The following is a 27,918-nucleotide window of genomic DNA, read 5'->3' on the forward strand; positions in this document are numbered from 1 at the left end:
CGAGGATACAGAGAAAGACGATCTCTTTTGCATTGTTGGTGGGAATGCAAACTGGGACAGACACTCTGGAAAACAGTATGGGGGTTCCTCAAAGAATTAAAAGTAGGACTACCCTATGACCCAGCAACTGCACTACCAGGTATTTTTCCAAGGGATACAGGTGTGCTGTTTCAAAGGGACACATGCAGCCCCATGTTTATAGCAGCACTATCAACAATAGCCAAAGTATGGAAGGAGCCCAAGTGTCCATAGATGGATGAATGGATAAAGAAGATCCATTATATGGATGTATATATCCACATATATATACACATTGTAGTGTGTGTGTAATATATATATATATATACATATATATATATACACACACATTGTAGTGTGTGTATATATATATACACACACATTGTAGTATATATATATATGTATGCATATATACATATATATATATATATATATACACACACATACACACACAAGGGAGTATTACTCAGTAATCAAAAAGAATGAAATCTTGCCATTTACAACAACGTGGACGGAACTAGAATGTATTATGCTAAGTGAAATTAGAGAAAGACAAATATCATATGACTTCACTCATATGAGGAATTTAAGAGACAAAACAGATGAACATAAGGGAAGGGAAGCAAAACTAACATAAAAACAGGGAGGGGGACAAAACAGAAGAGACTCTTAAATATAGACAACAAACTGAGGGTTGCTGGAGGGGTTGTGGGTGGGGAATGGGCTAAATGTGTAAGGGGCATTAAAGAGGACACTTGTTGGGATGAGCACTGGGTGTTACACGTAGGGGATGAATCCCTGGATTGTACTCCTGAAATCATTATTGCACTATCTGCTAACTAACTTGTATGTAAATTAAAAAATAAAAAATAAATGTAATTTAATTTAATTTAATAAAACCTAAGCACTAGTGTATTCTAAAAGCCACTCAGTGTTATCTGTATTCTTCCAAATATGCTGTATTTTCTAAAACACAGCAGCCTTCACAGACTCTTATCATGATTTCGAGTGCTTTACTAGACCCTCTTTCCCAACAACTACCGTACAGTCACTAGAGAAAGTCACTCATGAGCTGGTAAAGGTTTAACAGTTAACTCTTTGAAGGGAAAAAGACAAAGGAAGGATCTGGTCTTTGCCAATTTCTGTGGTGTAAATACTCCTGCCTTGGCCAATTTCAAGCCACCAAGGTGAAGGCACTCAGTGCAAACTTGGAAAGAAATGTTGATACAAGCCAGCCCCGGCACACTGCTGCTCTAAGACATACAACACCCATCCTGGCTTCCTATGGACACAAGCTTGAGATGGATACCTACCCCTTTCAAAAGAATTTTTTATGTCGTTGACTTCAACCTGAGATCCTGGCACTCGGAAGATCCCTTGCTGCTGGAGTCCTAAAAGAAAGGAACAAATAAACACAAAATGCCATGATGCCTTGGGCTCATCAGACCACTTGGGAACATTGATGATCCTTCCATTGTTTGTCTCTTTGTCCCACCATTCTTTTTCAAGAGTCATTCCCAATAAAGATCTCCTGGTAGAAGCCCAAAAGGGGACTTTGCAATGAACTTCAGCCGGCCAAAATACTCTGAGGCATCTTGCTTCATATGTTATCTCTTATCAGGGCTTGAAGGAAAAGGCCACAAGAGGTTTATATCAACCCAGGACCAGTGAGTAACTTCCAATTTAGCCAACAGGCACTTTGCCTACCAAGTTCATCAGGTACACTGGGATCAAGTAGGTTGGCCTGAGTTTACAACCACCATTTCAGTGTAACAGCCACAGAGATTTTGAACAGGAATGATCAGTATCACTCACTCAACCATTCCCACCCCCCACCGGCAGAGACATCTTCTTCCTTTCAGAAAAGCTAGAGTCGAGAGTACACGCTGGCCTGGGATCAACGAGTTTGGGGAACATTAAATCATTAAAGAAAAACAGTCTCTTTTTTTAATGTGTTTCTATAAGGCTATAACAAAGAGGAGACCCTGATACCTGACATAATAGTAATGACATAGGATTGTAATAGGACTGAACAGTCATCTATGGAATTGAAGGGATTAAAGGGTCCTCTCTCGTCTTAAATGGGAAGTAATGGGGTGACTGTGATCTTTTCCCTCACATTCAGTTTTTCTATATAAAACAACTCTTTGTATTATAATTTAGGAAAGTGTTTACCTCTTAAAGGCAGGCTTTAAACCAAGTTTGATCTGTACATAGTACATGCTCAATAAAAGCTGGTTTATGTCTTTCCTTAGCCAATATCGAATTTCTACCACCTGTGTCTTTTATCCCATCCTCCTAGCTCCTTCCTATTCAGTCACACTTGTCTTCCTTCTTACATTAGACCTTTATACTTGCCACGCTCTCCACTGGAGATTGCATGGCTGGCTTCTTGTACTCAAATAATCATCCCCTCAGACATGTTTCTCCTTACCTCCTTCGCCAAAGCAGCCCTGCTGCCCTCCAGCCATTCTATATCCCCTTTTAATTAGTTTCTAGGCATTGCCACTACCTGAAATTGTATTATTTATCTACTTATTTCCTTGCCCTTCTAACTGGTAACATAAGCTACCTAAGGTCTGCACCTCCCCTGTCTTAGGCATTCAATGCCTGTATTCCTCCCCATTGTCAGAACAGTGCCTGCTCCGCACTCTGAAAATACAGTTTTCAAGGGGTGAATGAATGAATAGATGGAAGTGCAAAAAGGCACAGGGGATACCACGGTTGGCAAATCCCAGACCCTGTATTTCCTTTATGGAGATTACTGCAATCAAATTGCTAACTCATTGGTTGGTTACGTTCAGTGCTCGGAGCACAGAGCTCTGACGCAGGGCAGGAGAGGGGAAGGAACTGACATGATCCTCCTACCCATGCCTTCCCTGACCCTCCGTTCTCCTAGATCCTGGGTGTTCTCACCACCACCTTCTGTCCCCAGACATATGAGGCTCAGAAGAACACTCAGCACAGCAGCTGTGCCAAGAAGCATTTTCTCTCTAGGAAGCAGGGAAGTAACAGGAAGCCTTCCAAGATGAATTAGCGTCTCATTTCCTCTGACAACAGCCCAGCACCTGTTCTGGAGAGGGCTGAGAACACTGCCCCAAGACCGAGCTTACCATATAAATTGATGTACCGGATGCAGCTCTCGACTACAAGTGGTATAGCTTGTCCTGAATCCTTAAGAAAAAAAAAGAAATTGTGAGTTGTACTGGGCATGGCAGCCGGCAGAGGAAAAACGACAATGCAGACACAGATTATAAACTCAAGCCAGAATATTAGTACCATCGGATTAGTAGGAAAATAAGCAAGGAACTGCTAATCCTAAAGTCTCCACAAACAGTTAAAATAGAAAATCTCCAGTTACGTGCAGAAAAGACATAGCTATGATAATTTTAAAGAAATGCTCTGCCTTCTTACTCAGCTGGGAAGAAATCAGGACTCAGGAGGTTGACAGGCACATCGGGGAAGGGGAGGGAACCCACCCGACAGATAGGGTTGGAGTTTGCTCTTGAAGAGAGCTCTGCCTTCACTCCACTTTGCCCCACTCAACCCTTATCCTCCCAGTGCTCGAGCATAAAAAGGCAGGATTCAAAGGCCTCCTTCTAGCATGGCAGTATCTAATGCTTGAATTAAGAAGAACACACTATGGGAGGTAAGGATGGCCCCAAGGGTCCTTTTGAGCTCTGAGAAAGGAAGGCCAGGTCTACTCCTGAGGTTACAATCTAAACATCCAGGCAGATGCTTTGTTTAACAATAAACATGTTACGAGGAAAAGTTCTGGAAACAGCTAATGTCAGCCATTGACCATTGGATGGCCAACCTTAGTCAAAAAGGCTGTATAAGACACAGCTCTAAATATACACGTCTATGGGGGAGGTGGTGAATCTACTTCCAACTACATCTTCCTAGATGGGCCCATGGCCACAAAGAGCTGGGCAAGGGGTAGTTTTCTCTTGGATTCCATGATTGGTTGATCTCTCTGTTATTTTGGGTCACTTAAAGAACATAAAGTCATTTTTAAACTGTCTTTAAAAGAGGCCAAATTAAATCACTAGCCTCCTCAGGTGAGGAAACAATAAGGCATATGTAACATGCTCTCGTAAAGGGACAGAAAACACCCACAGATTTCAATGCCTTTGGGGTTCCTCCACACCCCACCTGTGAATTCACACCTTGATTAACTACGGTCGGGGAGAGGATAGAAAAATGGACCCTTTGGCAATAGGCATGGTGAGCCCTGCTCTAGAGGTCAGTACTAAAGACAGGTTCCATTCAGTTGAATGGAGCTAACGGACCTTTCTAGTAAATACCTGGTTCCTGGTTCGAGCATTTCTTCTTCCTCTGATAACAAAAAATAAACAGGCAGCAGAGCAGGAGAAAAAGAAAAGATTATGCAGGAGTAAGATCAGTTAGAGTAAGCAGATCCTTCAGAGTCCGTGAACGCCGAAATGCAATGGCAGCCAGCAACGGTCCTGGGGAGACTGCCAACCAGTCTGCCGATGGGGAGGGCCGCCCGTGCACCTCAGGGCCTCGTAGGAGCTCTGCACCCTGCCCCCAGCTAGCCTCCCAGGGTGCCTGCCTCAGACACCAGGTGGCAAAGGGGCCTCTATCAGTCCTTGTCAAGTGCAGGGATGTGTGTACCAAGGTGTGTACTCAGCCCCTTCTCCTCATCCCATGTTTAGCTTCTCCTCAACACAGGGGCTGTTACTCACTGATGGGCAAGGGCCCACCTAAGACACCTTAAGGTTAGCCCAGCTGCCCACAAAAAGGAGGGGCACACACCTTCAGGCGTCTACTGTAACACTGTCCCTGGAAGTCAATTCAGGAAACCTCATTCTTAGTAAAAAGCTAATTGTACCAAGACTGTGTTTATTAGGTGCCCTCTGGATACAACCCGACAGGACTCCAGCTGATTCCACGTTCAAACAGCTTCCCATGCTTTCCTACCAAACACCCTGGGTACCTTTTCCTGGGTATCCATTGGCTTTGCTCTCCTTCCTACCCTGACCCTCACACTGGCACCGAGAACACCTCAGGGAACCCCAAAGCTGAGAAAGGCCTGCGGAAGGGAGGGCAGTAAAGAGTCAAAATGTTGTTATGATCTTGTAGGTAGCACTGGAGCCTTTCCTTTCATTAAAGCCACTGACGCCACCCATTTTCAGGGGAGCACGGTGTGTTCGTTCTTCCATATGCGCAGCAGTCAGGCTCTGGGATGGGTGCCACGTCTCATCCAGGCTGCTTGAGGGGCTGACCTGAGACAGCGGAGGATGGATGCCTTCTAGCTGGTGACATCTGTCCAGTACCCAGCATCTAAACAACTAGAATTATATGTTGGCTAAAAACGACCTGAATCCTAGAATGGAGCAAACAGCCTGTCAGATGGGACTGTATGAACAATCTCCTAAAGGCTAATGACAACAACAATGGCTAGTATTTCCATAGTGCATACAGTATGCCAGGAGTACTCGAGAAACATGGCATATATTAGTCCATTTGATTGCGTCACACATGCATGAGGTAGGTAATTAATATTCTCATTTTATAGAAATGGGGTAAGGGCTCTGCCTCCCAAAATTTATAATAAAATTTAAATGGGCTTCAAAATTTATAATAAAAATTGGGTTTCCTTCTGGCTGAGAGGAACAACAACAACAAAAAAATCAAGGATGTTGAAAAGGAAGTTCCGAGGACCCTAGAAATCTATAAATGTAGCTGTCATTCTTAACCTGGGGATGCTGCCTCATCCCACTAAACCCTCATCATCACGGAGTCCCAGGGATGTTATTGTACCAAAAAACCTTTCACAGGTTTGGCATTTCAAAGCTGGGTGTTCTCCGATCATGCAGAATCTTCTTCCAGACGGCACGTGAATCATACGAGAGAACTACACTCCATTCACAAAGGCTGAAGGACTGAATATATCATAACTGCTTTCTCATTCTCTGAAAGTGAATAACCCTTGAGGGCAAGCCCCTGCTGCATGTAAGTGCATCTACACACTGCCTAGTCATAGCAGGCACACGGAAGAGTTCGTTGAGCTGCCCTGAGAGTTTGTGGCATAAGTACAGTGTGACTAGGAGGGAATGCAATCGTGTTTAACAAATATACCATATTTTTTTTCCAGCCAAATGAGTGTTATTCTTCCGAGTCCCCTGAGGAAGAGGCTGGGCACTTATTCCAACAGTGTGACACAGGCTAAGTGGCTTTTCAGAGCCGGACAGCCAGCCCCTCTATAGCATATGCCTCTTGCCATTTTCTACCTCCAGGGGTGTGGCAGCGCTGAACTGAAGGATGCTTTTCCTTCCAATGACCAGGGCGTCCATTCTGATACGAAGCTTGGGCACCACCGACCAGGGCCATGCTACAGGCTCTGAGGAACACTGACCAACGGCAGCCCTGATGGTATATTTAGCATAAGAATGTGGTGGCTTCCCAAGGTGACTACCTCCGGGGGCAAACGTGTGGTTGAAGAAGTTCTGATGTGTTTCTCAGGAAGAAGAAGGTCAGATTAGGTGGCAGTCACACACTGCATGTAGGAGCTTTCTATTAAAAGACTATTTCATTAAACAGAACACCGATTTTCAAGTCCTGTCGGATAAGAGTCAGTTCCTTCCAAGTGCCCTGACTTATCACCGGTTTCCAAAGAGCTGGGCAAATCCAGGAAGGCGTGCCTGTCTCTGGCCTTCATTCATGGTCGTCCTCCTTTCAGGGACTTCTGTCCTGCTCCTCTCTGCTTTATTCCTACCCTTTTCTCACCTCCCCCTGCCCCCCTGCCCAGTGCCCCTGCAGAAGTCTCCTGTGTTCTAAGGCTCCCAGCGCTTCTTGCCCTGAGCTCCCATGGAACTTACTTGCAGTAATTCAGAGCGCGCATCCTGAACCACCTTAGCTTTCTGTGCTGAAAATCTCCCGAGCAGCCCTGTATGCCCCTTGGAGGCAGAGAGAATAGCTAACGTTCCTTTTGGTCCCCTCTCAGCTATGGGCAGTGGCTTTTCCGAGGGTAAGGGTGGACTGAGAAGAAGTCTTGGTGGAGACAGGAAGGGAGATAAAGAAAGAAGGACTCGATGCAGCTGTGTCTTCCATGACCTGTTGGATGGCAAACTGCTCACTCCGGGTCCCCTCCAAACAGTACCTCTTTCCTGATGCACCCAGGGGCACCCCTCCTTTTTGGATCCTCCGTGCCTCACCTTTAGGTATCCTAAAGCACCCCTTGCTGCTCCCTGCCCCTGGACCGTCCCAAATGGTCCCCTAATGTTCCACTGTCCCCTTCCCTACGGCCCCTTCCCCAGAGCTCAGCCCATAGGCAGAGACAGCTCTGGGACCCAGGCTGGCTCTGCTTACCTGGTCCCATGCCTGCCCCCTCACCCCGTCCTGCAGGTCCCGTGAGCAGCCTGTCAGGACGGAGGAAAGAGTACACTGAGCAGGGATAGCTTCCATTACTCCTAAATCGTCAGCAAAGCCGAAGAGCATTTAGTTTTCTCCTGCTTGACACCAGCCTTCTTTTCTGCAGAAAGTGTCTTTGCTGGATAATGGAGGGCTCTCAGATAACTGGCAGGGACCTTCTCCCCTGCTCCCCCTAACTAATGTTTCTCAAGCATCTCCCTGCCCCCTGCTTCCCTTTGCAACTCTGTGGCCAGCTTCAGTGTCCTTGAGCCATTCATTCTATCTGGGATACCTTGGTCCTCTGCCCTTTGCATCCAGGAGGCAAGAAAAGAGAAAGTCACTGAGCTGCAACACTTTCATGTTTAGTTTAGGATGTACAGGGTTAATCTAGAATTCTAAAGGGACTACCCCAGCCCAATGCCTAACAAGAAGCAAAACAAGGTGGGAGAGTTTTCTCTCAAACAGTTTATGTGTTTCCTTTGCTGCTATAGTCTCAACCAAAATAACAACAACAACAGCAACAATAACAACAACAATAATAATAATCAGTTGTATAAAAATACACTCTTATCTGCAGGATTTTCTTTGTGTTGCTTCTAACCAATCTCCTCTTGGGAGGCATGGATGTGAAGCGAGGCAAGGTGGTTTCTCTAACTGTCCCTCAGGCCTAGCTAGGACTGCAGTTCCTGAAGCAGGAAAGCATGGCTGGCGGGGACCACTGCACTGGCATTTCAACCCCACTTGGACTCCATGGGTTTCATCATGATCGACCCCTCCTCTGGGGCTGAGGATCCCGGGAAGGCACTTAGGATCAAATGGTCAGAGACGAAAGTAGTCTGCCTAGAAGCCCTTCCTGAAGCTAAGAGCAGGCTTCAGGGAGGAACTAGCTTGCTCCAGGGCTGGGGCCAGGGCATGACTGAAAGTTCTGGTTGGTCAGGGTAGGGCTGTTGGCCAAGGGGAGGAGGTGGAGAAAGGCTGCCATTACATTGGGCGCATTCGCGGACTCTGTGTCTCCCCAGCAAGTACCTTAATAAACGCTTCCATACAGCCGTTAAATAGTTTATGGCTACACACTGAGAGAGGCCTAGGTCTCCTCATTTTCTGTGGTTTAGGGGGAAGGCAGGGGGGCCTAGGGAAAATGGAACAAAAGAAATCAAGAAAGCAACCAACGCAAACATACAACTGGGAAAGACGCTCTTTAAAAGCCATGGCTGAAGGAGAACACAAAATGCAAATGGAAACCCCTGAACCCCCAGCACATTGGTGTCCAATGCTCCATCTGAAGGCCTTTGGATGTTTAAGGGAATCTTAATTTACCCACAATGTCAGGCAGGAGCAATGCTCGCATAACACAGATGCATTCTAGATCACAGGGGGGACATAGTATGTATCCAGGAAACCACTGAAACCCCAATCAGAGGCTGTCATCCTGCAAAGCTGACCAGATGGAGGAGGAACCAGGGGACAGAGATGTAATCTGTAGCCTGAGAAAGCAAGACACTTTCAATGATGATTGGAAGGGTTAATTTTCATTATTTTGGCTTAAATTCATCACCGAGTCTCAACTCCCAATGTACCAGGGCACTGATCTTTCTAATGCCTCTTGGCATTTCAAATGCACTTGACTAATCTTTATTTCATTGATCTAAGAGCTAGGCAATTATTATTCTCATTTTAGAGATGAAGATACTGATGCCTGGAGGGAGCCTACAGCTTCTTTGGGGTCCCCAGGTGACCCGAGATAATGATCATATCCTGTTCTTTAGTCAAGTACACTTTTGATTCAAGCGCTTTCAAATCCATTATCACCCTTAACGTCAGCTCAACCCTGCATGTACGGCCCCATTTTATAGAGGCAGACTCTGAGGCCCAGAGAGGGGAACTGGCAGAGCCAGGCCCCAAACTCAGGCCTCTATGGCTCCAATGCCAAGATTTTTCCCAACCGGGCCAGTCATGGAGCCTTAGGGCACTTTTATGTTTCCAGCCAAGGACTCCATCCATCCCATTAACCCTTGCCAGCGAAGGACCCAATGGGTCAGGTTGAAAGTGTCTTGCTTTACTTTAGGATCTCCATTCCCTGTGCTCCACTCTTGGCTACAGGGAGGGGAAACCATACCACAGTTCACCAGCAACAGTGAAACAGCCACAGACACTGGACCAGTTTCCAGAGTTGCTCACCATGCATATACCTGTGTTGGCTTATTTGCTCATCTTTCGCCACCCAAGTTGGCCTGACTCAATGCTGCCAGCCTTCCAGGGCAAAGGGCTTTCTGAGGTTAGGAGAAGGGCCCCTAACCAAGAGAGGCAGTTCATTTTCAAATGGCTTGGTTCACAATTTAGGGAGCAACAAGTGGGGACCCAGCCTGGCACAGCTAATGTCCACACGTGACGAGCAAAGACCTGGTCCCCAAAGTCTTGATTGATTTCTGTGGATGGGCAAGAAATCTTATGGATTGGGGTGCCAATCAAGGTGAAAGAGGTTCATGCTGCCTCTGCTCACTGGCCTCGTTGTGTTGTGCCTGTCTTCTTCAGCAGCCCAGCCATCTAGGGGAATCTAGTGAGCTTCTCCTACGTGTTTGAGTACTGAGCAAATGCTGCTAGCTCCAGGACATGCATGGGCAAAGACACAGCTGAATCCAAATATCATGCCACCCAAACATTGGAACCAAAATAACAGCACAGACCAAAATTTTGAAAAGAAACAACAGGCAAGACTATTTCAAGCCCATCTTGGATCTATGTCAATTTGGTTAGCTAAGTCCATGTCATTTCTTTTTTGTAAGTTACTGAATTTTTGAGGATGTGGGTATGTGGGGGTGGTATTTCTGGCAAAAGATCCGCTTTGGAGCTTCCAAATGCCAAAAGAGAGTGTAAACAATGTGACACAAGGCCATAGGTTTTAAATCTTGGGATTAGGAATAACTTGAGGATATAGCAACTGTGCCACCTCGTCTCCCTAGTGTTTGGGGTTTCTATTTGTGAGCGTTCTTAGATGGTTTCCTTGTCTCATGCGTGATACCCTCACGACAACCCTGTGAGGCAGGCAAGACTTACTAAATTCACTTTAAACATAAGGCAAATGAGCCCATGAGAAATTAAGAAACTTCCCAAGGGGCACACAAAAAATATGTGATTGGGGCTAATTCAGCTCTTCCTACTCCAAATTCTGTTGTGAACGTGAAATTGGGAAGTTGCTTTTATCACAGAGCATCCAGCAGCCGCTCTAAATTATCTATTAAACTCCCATGGCCAGCAAAAGTAGAGATTCTTAATGTAGGTGTTGGACACCCAATACCAAAAATTCTAGGGTGGCTGGCTGAAGGGTTTCCTTAAAATAAGTGTAAAGGAGTTTTTTTTCTTTAAGTTTAAACAATGGAATAAAGAGGGAAAAGGATACTTTTCCCATTTCTCCCGCCTATTCCGAAAGCAAAGGACTGCTCAAATCACTGGGATTTCTTTCTTTGTGTGGTGTTCTGTGCACTGACTGGAAATCTCTGACAAGGAAACGTAGCTATCCCAACTTTGCATGACATCAAATCAATTTTGACTTACTGAAGTGCTGGGTGGGGCACAAAGTGGGGAGCAGGGGGGCAGCTCAGCCAAGGAAAGTGGGGCAGCCTAAGCCTTCCATCTCTTCTGCTGCTCAGTTGCAGAGCAAAACGGAAAGAAAGAAAGAGAGAGAGGCAGGGAAAACAGGAACAGAGAAAGCCACGGAGAGGAAGAGAGAGAAACCAGAGACCAATGTCCCCTTTCTGCCTTTCAACCAAGATGAAAATTAACATATACTGGCAACATAGGAATCAGCCTCAAAATTGTTCTGTGGCCAAAAGGGTAGTGATTAAAATGTTCCCTAGATAACCCAATAGATGTGCGTGTGAACATCCAAAATGGTGGTAGTGCACTGCAGTTCAGTGGCAGTCAGGCCCCTGGAAGCTGTGCATGAGTACGCATCAGGTTGCATCTATCTGGACAAGAAATCTCAAGTGATTTCACAGCTAATCCACACCATGGGGACAAGCCAACCTGAGTTAGGGAAGTCAGTCTGTAGTTAAAATTTTATCACAGTTAAACCCTACACTTGCATCTGACCATGCCATTTATTCATACACTTTTCAAGTGCACTCTTGCACCTGGTCTGCCTATTTTACGGGGTTATGAATTGGGATTATTCTAAGTTCTTAAGTGTGAGAAAAAATGTAACATGTTGCAGCCCATGTGCAAAAACTGGTCTATCTATACAAGGTCAGCAGCAACTTGGCTGAGGGAACCTGCTCAAAGGATCATCCAAAATGACACTAACGTTGGGCAGGAAATTGTGGAAGATACAGAGAGCCACAGCATAGAAACATCTTACCCAGGGCCTTTAGGATTAAATTAAAAACCACTTCAAGTTGGCAGTGCATTGTACAATGAATTTAAAATGATTTTTGGAAGGGGAAGCTTTCAGTTTACCAACAAAGTTGCCTCTGACCTTGGCCAAGGGCCAGAGTACAGATGGCTGGGTTTGCAGTTTACTATATCTAAGTGGGAGGTCTGTAGTCCCAACTTGTATTTCCCAGGCCCTAGGTTGAAGAGGGTGTGGAAGACTATCTCTCAAATGGCTTTATTTAAAACAACAACAACAACAAAAACAAAAAAAAAAAAAAAAAAAAAAACACCAACTTTTCTCTGAGGTAGACCCTGGGCCCTGGCCAAGGGTTCGATTACAGATTTCTCCTGAAATCTGCTGGAACCATCTTCCTTTGCATGAGTTCTAGGAATTAGGAGGAAGTGAGGGATGGCTCAATTCATCCCCCATCTGTTTTCCTATTTGCAGACTTTGGTGTAAAATGTGGCTTCTGTTGTTTGGGGACTACAACAACATCCTCTTGCCAGAAAAACGAAATAAATAAGTAAGGAGTTTGTTTCTGAAAGGTTCTTAGAAAGTGACCCTGCACATCTGCTGGCCCTTGTACAGGAAGGTCCTTTCCTGGCATTACGAATCATCCAGATATTCCCAGACTGCCAGGGCCCAGCGGAACAGCTGCAGAGCTGAGCTTCTGGAAAGCCCTCAGTCTCCCCCACCCTAAGCCCAGCAAACTGAAAGCCTCAGAGCTTTCCAAGCCTCTTCTCAGCCAACTCTCATCCAGATGAGCAGGAGGGGGGTTGAGGGTTCATCTTTCCTCTTGCCAAGTATAACAGCTTTCCAGGATTCTGGGCCACTGGCTCAATTTGTGTTGGGCAGTGGGATAACTATTGCTGGGAACTCAGAAAGGGATGGGCTCTAAGGAACAACTCAGACAGCAACACGGCTGCTTATGGATTTCAAAACTCTGAAAGTGGAGGAAAGGTCCAGTCACTGAAAGTCAACCCCTCAGCTACCAGCTGCTGAGTGGAAAGTGTTCACTGGCTCTGGTCTGCTCAAGGAAAAGCGCAAGGGTAATGTTGAGCAAGCTGGAGAGAAAGCAGAAGTTGCCCATTTGTTACTTTCCCAGCAAAGGGCTCTCCCATCAGTCCATCCAGGTGCCCATGAGGTCTGAAGCCAGGGTGCGGGCAGTAGGGGCGTCTGTGCGCACTGATGTGGCTCTGCACATGCATATGCCCAGGTGTGTGCCATACGAGCCAAATCCAAAGCCTTGGCAAATGGGGACCTCAGGATGGGCCCTCCGCCCGGGCCGGACAGTTTGCTCAGCAGCCACAGAACAGATGGGGAAACAGGTCAACAGCTACCCCCACAGCCTCTGGCTTCTGCTGTCCGTCTTCAGCCACTCTGCAATATATATTACTGTCCCACCAGATGGAAAGCGCCAACAGAACATACCCCCACTTTCCCACAGCAGCTGGGAAAGGCGCCTCGCCCCTCACCGGCCTGTAGGGGGCGTGGCTTCACCAGCACAGTGTTAGGACAAGCAAAACAGCCAGCCTTCTCTCTTGCACAGCCACACCATCCCCCCTGGAGACACTGGGGAAAAGCTAGACCACTCTTAAGAACAGCCCAGCTTCTCTGAGCTCCTTGGCAGCATCTGCCTTCCCACCTTCCCACCTTCCCGCCTCTCCTGCACCTCCCCTCCACCCCGCCCACCTCAGGCAGCAGGTGGAAACAACCAAGATCCCTAGCTCTTACCTGGTTGTGCCACATTCTGCTCTCTCCCCTGGAAAGAAAAGTATACATTGATGTTAAATTGTTTTTTTTTTCTTTTTTAACCAGCGAACATTCATCTTTTTCTAAAAAGAAGAAACAACCGAACTTAATTATTTGTGAAATGGGAAATCTAATTATGCCTAAGTAATGGTCTGCTGGAAAGAATGGAGTCTCATTAAATCCCCAGTGCCTCCTATCTGTAAGGCTATGTTCACATAAATTTCATTTCGTGTTGTTCATGTATGTTTTTTTTTTTCTTTCCAGCAATTTTCCAACTACAGCCTGCTGACCACATGCTTTAGAATTTTCTGGGGATGTTGTTAAAAATGCAGGGTTTTTTTGCTTTCCCATGAGCCTCCTGAATCAGAATCTCTGAGCTAAGAAGCCACGAATCTTCATTTTAACAAGCACCATGGGTGATCCCTTCTCTGCCTGCCAAAGCTCTAGAACTCACACACTGCTTTATACCAACAAAGGTTTGTGGAGCACCTGTCATATGCTTGGCCCTGAAAAGCAGCAGCCAGAAGATACCTTCTTGTTATTCCTCAGCCCAGCCACATCCCCACCCCGACCCCTCCTGCCTTCATTCTCAGCTGAAGACCTCGCTTCCTTCCCTGGAGAAGAAAATCAGTAAGACGGGTCTTGGCATGCCTCCATATGATGCACCCACCTACCTATGCCTGCCCATTCACGCTCTACCTCCCGTCCTGGTACTCTGGGAAAGCATCCCAATTCTGCCAAAGCTCAGACCTTCTGCCCGTGCTCTGGGTCCTACCTCTTCCGCCCTTCTTGGGGCCTCTGCTTCTGCAAGTGTCCCCCTCGACACCTCTAACATCACCAATCTCCTTTCTTCTGCAAGTGTCCCCCTTGACACCTCTAACATCACCAATCTCCTTTCTTCTGGATCATTTCCATCAGCATACAAACATGTTCTGGATAAGTATAACCTAGTTTTGAAACCTCCCTGGGCTCGCTTTCTCACTCTAACTCCATTCCCATTTCTCTCCTTTAGAGCAAAACTTGCTGAAGGAGCTTTATAGAGGCACTGTTGCTTCCGCCACTCACTCCACTGCAGCTGGCTTCTGGTCTCACCATCCACAGAGACTGCTTGCTCCATGTGGTCAAATCCACTTATCTTCTGCGTCTTCTCTGCTCTTATCTGACTTCTCAGCACCATCAACTCAGTGAATCACTCTCTTCCTCTTACCAAGTGTTCTCCTTGATTTTCATGACTCCACACTTGCCAGGTGTCCTTCCCACTCTCCAGGCTGTTCCTCAGTTTCTCTTGCTGTCTCCTCCTCATCTGCCCCCAGGAGGTGCACCCAGCTCTCTTTCTACACACCCTCTCTGGGTGACCTAAGTGCTGACTGGGGACTCCCTAATCTTACCTCCAGATCTTCCATTCCCCAGGAATTGCAGACTCCAAGCCACTGCCTTCCCTTTTATTTTTAATGGCTTTATTGAAGCATAATTTACATATCAAAAAATTCACCCATTTGAAATGTATGATTCAATGATTTAGTAAATATTCAAAGTTGTGTAACCATCACCACAATTCAATTTTAGAACATTTCCCTCACATGAAAAAGATTCCTCAGGCCAATTCACAGCCACTCCCTCTCTCCCTCTCCAGCCTATGACAACTGCTCATCTATCCTCTGTCTATGGATTTGCTTATCTGGACATTTTACAAAAATGGAAGCATTCAATCCACAGTCTTTTGTGTTAGCTTCCTTCATTTAGCATATGCTTTTGAGGTTCATCCATACAGCATGATTCAGTACTTCATTCCTTTAATGGTGCAGTTGAGAACCTCTAGGCCATGCTGTCTAATAGAAATATAATGTAAGCCACGATTTTTAGCAGCCACATTAGAAAAAGTAAAGATGGGTGCCTGGGTGGTTCAGTTGGTTGAACGTCCAACCCTTGATTTAGGCTCAGGTCATGATCTCACAGTTCATGAGATTGAGCCCCAAGTTGGAGCCTACTTGAGATTCTCTCTCTCTCTGTCCCTCTGCCCCTCCCCTGCTCATGCTTTCTCTCTCTCTCTCTCAAAAAAATAATAATAATAATGAGGGGCGCCTGTGTGGCTCAGTCAGTTAAGCGTCCGACTTCGGCTCAGGTTATGCTCTCACAGTCCATGAGTTCGAGCCCCGCATCGGGCTCTGTGCTGACAGCTCAGAGCCTGGAGCCTGCTTCCGATTCTGTGTCTCTCTCTCTCTCTGCCCCTCCCCTGCTCATGCTCTGTCTCTCTCTGTCTCAAAAATAAATAAAAACATTAAAAAAAATTTTTTAAATAATGAAATGAGATTAATTTTAATAACATATTTTGTTTAACTTTATACATCAAAAATATCACTTCAATGTATATTAATATAAAAATTCATAAAGTATTTCATATAGTTTTTGTGTTAACTCTTTGAAATCTTGTTTTCATTTTATACATCTTAATCCAGACTAGCCATGTTTCAAGCGTTTGATAGCTATATGGCTGGCAGCCGCCATACTGGACAGCTCTAGACTCTAGAATCCCATCCAGCATTCACATAAAAGGACTTTTTTTTAAATAATTTTTTAAGTGTATTTATTTTGAGAGAGAGAGAGAGAAAGACAGTGTGAGTGGGGGAGGGGCAGAGAGAGAGGGAGAGAGAGAATCCCAAGCAGGTTCCACGCTGTCAGCACAGAGCCCAATGCAGGGCTCGATCCCACAAATTGTGAGATCATGATCTGAACTGAAATCAAGAGTCAAATGCGTAGAAAGTACTTTTTAAAAGAAAGAACTGAGCATTTATTTTCTCTACCGAAAACAATACCGAATGAGGATAGGGGCAAAAATGAGGGGAAGAAGAGAGTAACAGAAGTCTGAAAATAAAACACGGCAGGGAATCAACACACAATTCTTTAATTCCTAACCAATGCCACAAGCAGTTACAAGGGTTACTACATTTGCTTGAACTGGAGCCAAAGACCAAAGCAAGAAAGGCGAAAAGTTAGACAAAACTGACATATCTCTTCTGCATAATCTTATTATGTGTCTGTAGTCTCAGACAAATTCCCACCAGACGCCAATCTGAGCTACAGGTTTCATACAGACCCAAGACCCCGAGTTGCAGCTAAAGCAACCCACGAAAGGGGTCGGCCGATGGCCTGCATTAACTATAAAACACACAATTTCCCTTATGGCTGCAGTAAGCTGTGCAACTCTGACTCCAAAGGGGACCTACGAGGTGTTTCCTGTTCCACCCTCTCTTAGTTCCAAAAATGCACACTCCCCTATGTGCTCATTAAGGTCTAGCCACACTCCTCTTCTTTTAGTCCTGACTCACCATGTTCCTTCCCACCTTCACACATGCTGTTCCCTCTGCCCTGACACTCTTTCCTCAGTTGTTCACAGGGCTGATGTGTTCTCACCCTTCAGTCTCAGCTTGAACATGACCTCTGCCCTGAGGCTTCAGCGCTCACCCAACTTAAAGCAGGTCTCCTCTCCCGCCCCCTCCACCATATGAACAATTGTTCTCTATCTCAGCCCCAATTCCCCATTCATAGCACTTAAAATGGTTGTAATTCTTTATTTAGTAGTTTGTTTACTGTTCGAGGTCTCTGTTCCCCATGACAGCAGGAACCTTGTCTGTCTTGTGTTCACTGTTCTCCCCCTCCAGGCTGAGCATAGCATCTATGCTTTGGACAATGGATGGACAGATAAATGGACAGATAAGGGCAGAAAGGGGAGAAGTGTGGAGGTAGGAATCTAAGTGTTGAAGTCCTGCAGTGCAATGTCTGAAACATACTCAAGGCAGACTTTCCTCCAGCAAGGAATCAAATATATTCCCTGTCAGCTTTAGACTCCTATTCTAGCTCTCAAGAACCCCATTACCAACATCTTTCGGAATCTGTTTTCGCAACTCCTAGAAAGTATCAGAAATCAAAACTGTTCTGCCCTTTACCTTCTGAGACCCATTGGGATTTTTAAAAATATATTTTATAGTTAGTGGCCCAGTCATTTTCAGAAGGTCAGACTGTCTGGTCCTGGCAAACACTGGCTCTATAATGTGCTATTAAATCTTGGTCTGAAAAGGTTATGTCCCATCCCTTTTATAGACAATGCACTATTCATTCTTGAGAGGCTATAGTAAATTGAAACACCACCCATATCTTGGGTATAAACCCTGGAGCTTATAGACTACCCAGAGCAGTAAAAAGGTCAGGGGTCTAAGACTAAGACAGGATGATAAACTAAGAATTCTATGGCCAAAAACAATGGCATAGCAACAGCCAAGGGCATATAGGGTGCGTTCTTGTTCCCAAGATGTGGCCGTGATGTTTACAACACGGAATGCCACCTTGCAGGGCACCTAGAAGCTTTTTGACTTATGTGTCTGGGATCAATCATGTTAAAAACTTTGCTTCTGAGTGTGACCTAAAGACCACGTGTTTCCTCTAATTTGTGGCTTCTTTGAGCCATGCTGTCAAAAGACGACTTAAGAGAAATGGATTACATGACACGTTTCATTAAAAAAAAAACAAAAAACAAAAAACAAGAAACAAGCTTTGTATCTTCTTAATCAAAATATTCCACTTGGCCCCATATTTCTCACCTGCTTCCAAAATTTCCAGACTGCCCCTCCCAATACAAAATAGCCTTCAAAGGGCATAAAAAGGTCACTGATGCAGGTGTAATCCTACCCCGGCCCACTCTTAGGGAAGCTTTCTACTGAATGGAAGAATCAGCACATGCAAGAAGAGGTGAATCGTCTGTTGACACTCAGAAAAATAAAGGAGCCAAGATCTTGAGCTTGCTTTGGCCTGCTTAATTTCTTCCATGTCCGCTTTGCCCAACAGGCAAGAACCTGACCAATCTAAGTCAGTGCACGTTCTCCCCTTTCACCCGGTGCCCTAAGAATCCACATGTACATTTATCAGGCAGTGGGGATACAAAAGTGACTCAAGATTTGGTCTCAGCTGCAGTTCTTTCCAGTAATTGGACAATTTGTTAACTTTAGAAATAACAATGGACCAGCGTTTATTACTTGTAACAAATACTCCATACTCACTTATGATGAGTTGTTAATGTCAATTAACAGGAAATACTGGATGCGGCATCTATGGGAACTAGCTGTACTATCTTTGCAACTTTTCTGTAAATCTAAAACTATTCTAAAACAAAGTCTATTAAAAAAATCCTCGGGGCGCCTGGGTGGCGCAGTCGGTTAAGCGTCCGACTTCAGCCAGGTCACGATCTCGCGGTCCGTGAGTTCGAGCCCCGCGTCAGGCTCCGGGCTGATGGCTCGGAGCCTGGAGCCTGTTTCCGATTCTGTGTCTCCCTCTCTCTCTGCCCCTCCCCCGTTCATGCTCTGTCTCTCTCTGTCCCAAAAATAAATAAAAAACGTTGAAAAAAAAATTAAAAAAAAAAAAAATCCTCACCCAAATTGACCAGTCTAACAAGGCCCATCCCAGTTTTCAAAAGAAGCACAAAGCTTTTCCATTGCTGGCTTACTAGAGAATAGGACTGAGATTCTTCTGGATGGCTCTTTCTTTCTTAGCTGCCCTTACACTTCGGAAGCCACATTTTCCTGCAGTTTTTCATTGCTATTCAGCCTAAAACTCAGAAGGAGGACTGGTAAATCACACCTTGGAGCAAGGTATAGCTGAAGGCTAAGTAAACTTGGGAGACCAAATGGGTCAGGGGTTATGCCAACCCAAACTAATTTTTATTATTATTTCATCAAGGCTATTCATTCAGGCAAGGGCAGTAATAAACAGTTGCATCTGATAGCACACATGGGTGAGCTGGAGAGAAGCACCTTCTCATCTGGGATCTTATTTTCTAAAAGAACATCTACTTTTCTAAAACCAGGGCTCCTGATTTTGAACATACAAGGAGCCAACCAACTCATAGGGACTTGCCTTTTGGTACATGGCTCTGAGAAACAGCCTCCAACCCCCAGGGGCCACTGGCTATAAAACCAATCCTCCTTTTTAATGCTAGTCATGGGAGCTGTCCCTGGCACACCAGCTTGGCTCTTCCCTAGGACTTTCTGGCTCTCCTACTCCTATGCACCCCACTCTTCTGGCCCAATATGGAAATGTCAGGATGGGCAGAATGTAGAGGAGTGTCAGGGGAAATGAAGAAAAAGCCCAATGCAACTCACTGCTCCTACCCTTACCCCCAATCAATGAGGTCTGACAAATGTATACACCTGAGTATACACCAAATCAGGGGCATTTTTATCACCCCCAGAAGTTGCCCAGCTAGAAGACACAAAACTAATCTATGCTGACAGAAATCCGATCAGTGGTTGCTTGGGGTGGTGGAGGAAGGATTCACCTCAAAGGGGTTCAAAGGGGCTTTTGTGGTGACAGAAATGTTCTATATTCTGATCTGGGTACATATGTTTGTCACAAGTGATTTCTACACAAAATTGGTAGATTTTATTGTACATAAGTTATAGGTCAATAAAGTTGATTGAAAAAATTCTACTGATATTAGTTTTAACCCCCTGGTTACTACTCCAAGCCCCAGTTACTAATTTTTCTTGAAGCCTTTCCGGCTCTTCTGGGCCCACGGTGATCCCTTCCACTCCTGGCTCATACTCTTAAGAGTCTGTACTGTTCACCTGGCAATTCACCTAGTATTTCTGTGTGACTTAATGTTATCGCTTTAAATTTTTTATGAATTCATGAATTGTCTTCCTCGCTAGGTTAGAAGCACCTTGGGGCTGGGAAATGGTTTAATTTCTGTTTCCTCTAAAGCACGGGGCTCACAAATGCCAAGCATCTGCAGATTCCAGCTGTCCCCCTGATCGGTGCCGAGTGGACAGTGTCAGGGAAGGCTTGGGTGGGCAGGGCACAGCCCCTAGAATGTGTACCTGTATGGAGAAGAGTGGGGTACTATGCCCTACTATGACTCTCACCTATCACACTCCTACTTCCCTGGAAAATTCCTGAGTGATCTCTAGGCCTGCTTCAAGCTGTCGTCTTGGGATCTACTGGTATCATCACTTTGGAAATCCCATTTCCTGGACTCCATGCTCTTTTTCCTTTACATAGAGCACACCCTTCAGCCAACAGACCTCTCCAACAGAATACAAGAGTATATCTGGATGTGGGGCTCAAGCAGGGCCTCACAACTTCAGAAATGCCCAGCTCAGCTCATCCCCCTCATAGCTGACAGTCACACCACTTTCCAGGGCCACCACGATTTGCTACAAGCCATCCCTAACCTTAGGGGGCCAGGCTCGTGTCCTGGTGACCTTCCCATTCAACATTCATCCAATGACTAACTGAATGCCTACTGTAAGCCAGGTACTATTCTAGACACTGGAGATAAAGTGGTAGACAAAATAAACAAGGAAGTCCCTACTCGGAAAGAAGATATGAGACAGTTGGGGTGGGGATATACCCAAAGATAATAAGCAAATGAACAAATAATAAATAGGGTGCTTTTACATGGTGATGAATGAGATGAAGAAAATCAAACAGAGAGTGTTGGGACAGAGGTGGTGATTTCTTGAGGTTGGGTGACAAGGAGATTCTCACTGAGGAAGTGACACCTCTGCTGACACAGCTGAAGGATAAGGAGCCACCCATACTGAGATCTGGGTTAAGGGCATTCCAGGCAGAGAGAACAGCAGATGCAAAGGCCCTGGGGCAGGAATGAGCTTGATGAGTTTTAAAGGGCAGAAAGGAGCATAGAGTGGTTGGTGCACAGTAAGGGAGTAGACAATGATAAATATGGTCAGTGGAAAAGGTAATGTTCAAATGACCTTTTGGCCTCATGTACTGTGAGAGCACTTTGGATTTTATTCCAACTGTCATTGGAGGCCTTTGCGCAGTTTTAAGCCTACTCCCCACATCCCTCAAGGACCAAAATACACATATGGATTTTTCTTTTCTGGACCTAGATGCCTGGCCAGACACTCTAGGAGTATTCCTGGCAAACGGTACCTGTTAAAAAACAGCAATGCAGAACTCTGTGCTCCTGGATTCCCACCCCCTACCTGCTGGGGACCCCTCTCATCACTTTGCCTTGGACTATCCCCCAGAACCTAAACGAACATAGTTGCCCCATGTTTTCTGCAGCCACACTAGACCCCTCTTAGCATCTGTACTGGCCTGTCCAGTCCTGCCAGGTGGCTGTGCTACCAGGCCTCATTCAACCAAGTGCCCATGTCTCAAGCTGAAACAACCCAGGGGACCACGACAAAACAAGTATCCCTCCTCACAGGCCTCTGCCTTCCAACCAACTCACCTTCACCCAGGGTCTGCTTGAGTAAGTCATGCTTGGCCTGTAGCTTAGTGATGAGGTTACTGCCATTCACATATTCTTTAAATTTCTGTAAAACACAAGGCACAAGGACGTTACAGACTGCAAGGCCAAGTCACGTGGTCTCTGCCTCTGAAACCGACCGCTATGCCAGGGAGGTCAGAGGGAGATTATGCCACCCTCAAGGACCCCAGCATGGGGAAAAGAAGGACCTCTGACTTGCTCCTTTTCACTTCTCCACAGACCCCAGCTCTGCTGAGTGCGGCCGTCCCATCCTGGGCATTTCAGGGCAGTCTGGGGGAACACAAAGAAAGCTCAGGGGGAATGTGAGCTGCGAAAGGTGCTTTTGTCAGGTGAGGACTGGGGACTGAGCCCCAAGCAGACAGCTTCGTTAGTCATCAAGTCTCCACTGTGCTTCTGGGCCACGAGCAATAAAAATGGGAGCCGTCTCTGGGGGCACACAGCTGAGGCAAGAGCGCTTTATCAGATCTGTTACAGAGGAGCCTCCGAAGGAACCTTCCTTTCATCTGGCCCCACTCTGAAGGAGGAAGGGCTTTGCAGGCCCCTAAAGACATTCCTATTAAAATAACCTCAATTACATTGGGGGATACGTTTTTCTGCTTTTTACAGAGGAGACAGGTGAGGCTGGCATAAAGAACTGATTTGCCCCACGTCCCTGGGACTCCCAGGCTACTTCAAGTTCAGGGACCTTGTCATGTACAATGTGTTTCAGAGCAGTGCAGAGGGACAGAAGTCACTGGGAACAGAAACACATCTACCTGTGCCCAAACTGAGCTGGACCTCAGCCACACCTCTGCACAAGTACCAGCTTTCCTTGGCCCACCCTGCATCACGTAAGCACAGGCCAGACCCCTCTCTGCTGGGGCATGTCTTTGCTAGACTGTGAGCTGCTGTTGGTGGGGTCCACACCCAATTTGTTTCCGGATCCCCAGTGCCTAGAGCTGTGCCTGGCATATAGCCAGTGCTGAGAAACTCTGCTGAAGCTCTGATCTCGTGGGGGTTGACAGAGAGGAGTGGGAAGAGAGACAATAAGCTAATAAAGAAAGTAAAATACACGATTGGTCGGATGCTGGTGAATGCTGTGGATAAAAATAAGGCAGGAACGGGGGACTAGGAACCAGAGCAGACCTCACTGCATAGTTGCCATGTGAACCAAGGCCTGAAGGAGGTGAGGAAGGGGCTGTGTGGATACACGTGAGCACATGGGGAAGGAACATTCTCAGCAGATGCAAAGGCAATTGCAAACGCCCCAAAAATGAAGGCACAGGATGGTGTGATTGCCCCAAATCTGCCAGCTAGTTTCTCACCAAGAAATCCATTTTATTGCCCCAGCCAGAATGCTCAGAAAAAGGTGCAGAGGAGCAAACAAGTGAACTGTAGAGGCTCGGGACACTCCAAAATGACGTGTAAAGGAGCATCTGGAACATCACCATCATCCTATTGACAACAGTTGTAGGGAAAAGGTCCAGGGACTGGGGCTGACATGTGTACAGATAAGATTGAGGTCACCTCACCTGGCCCCATCTTGATAGGTTTCTGGAATGGTGGGACTGGCAGGAGACGATGGTGCCGTATCTCGTCAGCCACAGTCCTTGGCGCCTAGGACCTTGGCTCCTAGGAACCACTCCCCTTGTACCAAAGAGCACCTGGCAGTTTTCAAGCTTGTACCTTTGGTCCTCATCAAAATCTTGGATGGCAAAGAGTGGCGTGGGGGGGGGGGGGGGGCATCATCATTCCCATTCTTGCCAGAAGGGGACAGAATCTCAGAGCTTAGAGTGCCACCTTGGGCAGCTTACTCACTGCCCTCCTCAGGGTAAAGTGATAACTGACCTGCAGTGTTTCTCCAAGTGTGGTGCAGGGACTGGCAGCCTCCTACCAGCTGGGAAGAGGGTCAAAATGCAGATTCCTGCTCAAGAATACTGTGAGTCTAACCCCTAATTTTACCCCTGAGGAAGGCACTACAGAGGATCAGAAGTGCTCAATCTTCCAGGGCCCACCTCGGGGAGGGTGGTATGCTGGGAGCCTACATTTTTAACAAGCTTCCTACATGATTCGAATACACATTTCAGTTTGATAAACACTCTCCCCTAGGCTCTCTATGGATGCTTCCAGTAATGACATGCTCTGCTCTTATCACATGTTTAAAAATTTGCCATGAGAAGCAGAGCTGAGGTATAAGCAGGTATTTTCTCCACCCTGCCTTGCTGCCCCAGGTAGTTGAAGCTCTAATCCCAACCATGTAACTCACCTGGGTGGGCAATTCACTGGTTAGTGGAAATTACACCCCAGGGCTCTGGAGCCCATAGACTTTGCCTACTTTTTCCAAGCTTCATCCAGGCTTCATATGTGACCCACGATGGAAAGAATACCATCAAATTGTACCAATGCTTGCATTAAGAGGAATATTATGTCCTTAAAAGTGCCTAAAATAATGTCATAACATCAAGTCATGAGGTGTACTAGCCAACCAGGTTGATAGATTAAATATTAAAATAAAAATATAATACCCATGACCCTTAATCATGAACACTGGTGAATTCTTTTCCTTTCAAGTCAGCCAGACCCCCTTTTCTCTGCTTCTGCCACCCAGATTTCTTTGCTTCCGCTGTCATAGTGAATTCATATTCATGTGTACTCCTTCCTTAAATCTCTGTGACCCATAAAATTCTCTTTGTAAATACAGTAGGCGCCCAGTGGAAGTGGTGAACCCCAGAAATTGGCATGGGCTGATTCACCAAGACTAGTCTTATTTCCTTTCTTGAAAACAACAAAATCAAACAGTGATGACTGAGGAAATGCAATATATGTCAACTGTTTGATTTCAAAAAAGGATTCGACAAGGCCTATCACAAGATGGAGTTGGGTGTCAGAACTGGGTGGGTTTGTGACTCGTTAAATGGCCACCATCTAGAGGTGTTGATACAGTGGATCACTATCAGCCTAGTGGCATGTTTCAAACAACTCTGTCTTTGGCCTTGGTTGTGGCATAACTATTAGTTTTTTTTTTCACTGACAAACTTTAAGGTATGAAAGCCACACTCACTGAATCTGCAGACAACCTAAGTCTGAAGGGACAGCACATATGTTGAACCACTGCAACAAGATCCTGACAGTCTGAAGCCGTGAACTAAATCCATCAAGAGGAAATCTAACTGGTAAGAAACCTAACACTGACCCAACACATCAGCTACATATCCTTTAGCAGAAAGGTAGCCTGGTGTAATGGCAGTACATAGGGAATAGAGATTTAACTGACATTAACTTTAAAAAAAAAAAAAGAATACAATCTTAGTTATAAGAGAAGATTATGAAAATGTGCATGCCAACAAATTGAACAAGATAAAAGAAATGGATAAATTCTTGTAAACACATAACCTCCTAATACGAAATCAAAAAGAAATAGAACATTTGAACAAGCTGATTACCAGCAATGAAACTGTATCAATCAAAAAACTCCCAACACACAAAAGTCCAGAAGCAGAAGGCTTCACAGGTGAATTCTATCAAACATTTAAAGAAGACTTAATACCTACTCTTCTCAAACTATTCCAAAAATAGGAAGAGGAAGGAAAGCTTCAAGATTAATTGTATGAGGCCCTGATACCAAAATCGGATAAAGACACTACAACAAAAGGGAACTGTAGGCCCATATCTCTGGTGAATATAGATGCAAGAATTCCCAACAAAATGTTAGCAAACTAAATCCAATAATGCATTAAAAAAATCATCCACCACGATCAAGTGGGACTTCTTCCTGTGTTGCAGGGGTGGTTCAATATTCACAAATCAATCAATGTGATACATCACATCAATAGGAGGAAGGATAAAAACTATAGATGCAGAAAAAGCGTCTGACAAAGTACAAGATCCATTCATAATCAAAATCCTCATCAAAGAAGGTAGAGGGAATGTACCTCAACATAAAAAGGCCATGTATGAAAAACCCACAGCTAATATGATACTCAGTGGAGAAAAACAGAACTTTTCTCCTAAGGTCAGGAACAAGACAAGGATGTCCACTCTCACCACTTTTATTCAACACAGTACTGGAAGTCCTAGGCACAGCAATCACATAACTAAAAGAAATAAAAGACATCCAAATTGGTAAGGAAGAAGTAAAACCTTTACTATTTGCAGATGACATGATACTATATATAGAAAACCCTAAAGCCACTACAAAAAAACTACTAGAACTGATAAATGAATTCAGTAAGGTCACAGGATACAAAATCAATATAGAAAATCTGTTGCATTTCTATACACTAATAATGAAGTAGCAGAACGGGAAATTAAAACCACAATCCTATTTACAATTGCACCAAAAATAATAGAATACTTAGGAATAAACTCAACCAAGGAAGTGAAAGACCTATACTCTGAAAACTATAAAACACTGATGAAAGAAATTGAAGTAAAAACAAAGGGAAAGATGACTCCATGCTTATAGATTGGAAGAATTAATATTGTTAAAATGTCCATACTACTCAAAGCAATCTACAGATTTAATGCAATGCCTATCAAAATACCAAAAACATTTTTCACAGAACTAAAACAAATAATCCTAAAATTTGTATGGAACCACAAAAGGCCTCAGATAGCCAAAACACTCTCGAAAAAGAACAAAACTGAAGGCATAATAACCCCAGATTTCAAGATCTGCTACAAAGCTGTAGTTATCAAAATCGTACGGTACTGGCACCAAAACAGACATAAAGATCAATGGAACAGAATAGAGATCCCGGAAATAAACACACAATTATATGGTCAATTAATCTACAACAAAGGATGCAATACGAAATGAGAAAAAGAAGAGTCTCTTTAACAAATGGTGCTGGGAAAACTGGACAACTACATGCAAAAGTATGAAACTGAACTACACTTTCTTACACTAGACACAAAAATAAACTCAAAATGGATTAAGGACCTAAATGTGAGACTTGAAACCATAAAAATCCTAGAAGACAGCACAGGCATCTGACATCAGCTGTATCAACATTGTTCTTTTTTTTTTTTTTTTTTTTTTTTTATTTTTTTTTTTTTACGTTTTTTTTTTTTATTTTTGGGACAGAGAGAGACAGAGCATGAACGGGGGAGGGGCAGAGAGAGAGGGAGACACAGAATCGGAAACAGGCTCCAGGCTCCGAGCCATCAGCCCAGAGCCTGACGCGGGGCTCGAACTCACGGACCGCGAGATCGTGACCTGGCTGAAGTCGGACGCTTAACCGACTGCGCCACCCAGGCGCCCCTCAACATTGTTCTTGATACATCTCCTGAGATAATGGAAACAAAAGCAAAAATAAACTATTGGGACTGTGTCAAAATGAAAAGCTTCTGCACGGCAAAGGATACAATCAACAAAAACTAAAAGACAACCTAGTGAATGGGAGAGGATATTTGCGAATGGCATATCTGATAAAGGATTAGTACCCCAAATATATAAAGAACTTCTACAACACCTCCCCCAAAACCCAAAATAATCCAATTAAAAAATGAGCAAAAGACATGAGCAGATATTTCCCCAAAGAAGACATCCAGACGACCAAAAGACACATGAAAAGATGCTCAACATCACTCATCATCGGGAAAATGCAAATCAAAACCACAAAGAGATATTACCTCGTACCTGTCAGAATGGCTAAAATAAAAAACACAAGAAACAAGTGTTGGCAAAGATGTGGAGAAAAAGAAACCCTCTTGCACTGTTAATGGGAATGCATACTGGTGTGGCTGCTGTGGAAGATGCTATGGAGGTTCCTCGAAAAATTAAAAATAGAATTACCATATGATCCAGTAATTCTACTACTGGGTATTTACCAAAAAAATACAAAAACACTAATGTGAAAAGACATATGCATCCCTATATGTACTTCAGCATTATTTATAATAGCCAAATCAAAACAGCCCAAGTGTCCACTGATAGATTTATGCACAAAGAAGAGACAGCAGGTATAAATACATATAATTTCTTGAGGAATTATATACATATATAAAAGAATGAAATATTGCCATTTGCAAGAACATGGATGGATCTAAAGAGTATAATGCTAAGTAAAATAAATCAGTCAGAGAAAGACAAATACCATATGATTTCACTCATATGTGGAATTTAAGAAACAAA

General features: G+C 44.8%; 1 protein-coding gene across 2 annotated transcripts in view; it reads right to left on the reverse strand.

The window, feature by feature from the left end:
- SRGAP3 (SLIT-ROBO Rho GTPase activating protein 3) overlaps window positions 1-27,918 on the reverse strand; it is a 257,503-nt gene that overhangs the window by 38,190 nt on the left and 191,395 nt on the right. The window contains exons 10-15 of one of the 2 annotated variants that reach the window (XM_049640935.1): window positions 21,765-21,849; window positions 13,499-13,526; window positions 10,948-11,034; window positions 4,311-4,356; window positions 3,132-3,192; window positions 1,332-1,409 (exon numbers count right to left, since the gene is read on the reverse strand). In XM_049640935.1, coding sequence (XP_049496892.1) covers window positions 1,332-1,409; window positions 3,132-3,192; window positions 4,311-4,356; window positions 10,948-11,034; window positions 13,499-13,526; window positions 21,765-21,849 — 385 coding nt within the window. Of the gene's footprint in view, window positions 1-1,331; window positions 1,410-3,131; window positions 3,193-4,310; window positions 4,357-8,421; window positions 8,525-10,947; window positions 11,035-13,498; window positions 13,527-21,764; window positions 21,850-27,918 lie in introns of both variants that reach the window. The other variant, XM_049640934.1, reaches the window with a different exon arrangement.

The sequence above is a fragment of the Panthera uncia genome, chromosome A2, assembly GCF_023721935.1.
Source record: "Panthera uncia isolate 11264 chromosome A2, Puncia_PCG_1.0, whole genome shotgun sequence".
In the NCBI taxonomy this organism is placed as follows: Eukaryota; Metazoa; Chordata; class Mammalia; order Carnivora; family Felidae; genus Panthera; species Panthera uncia.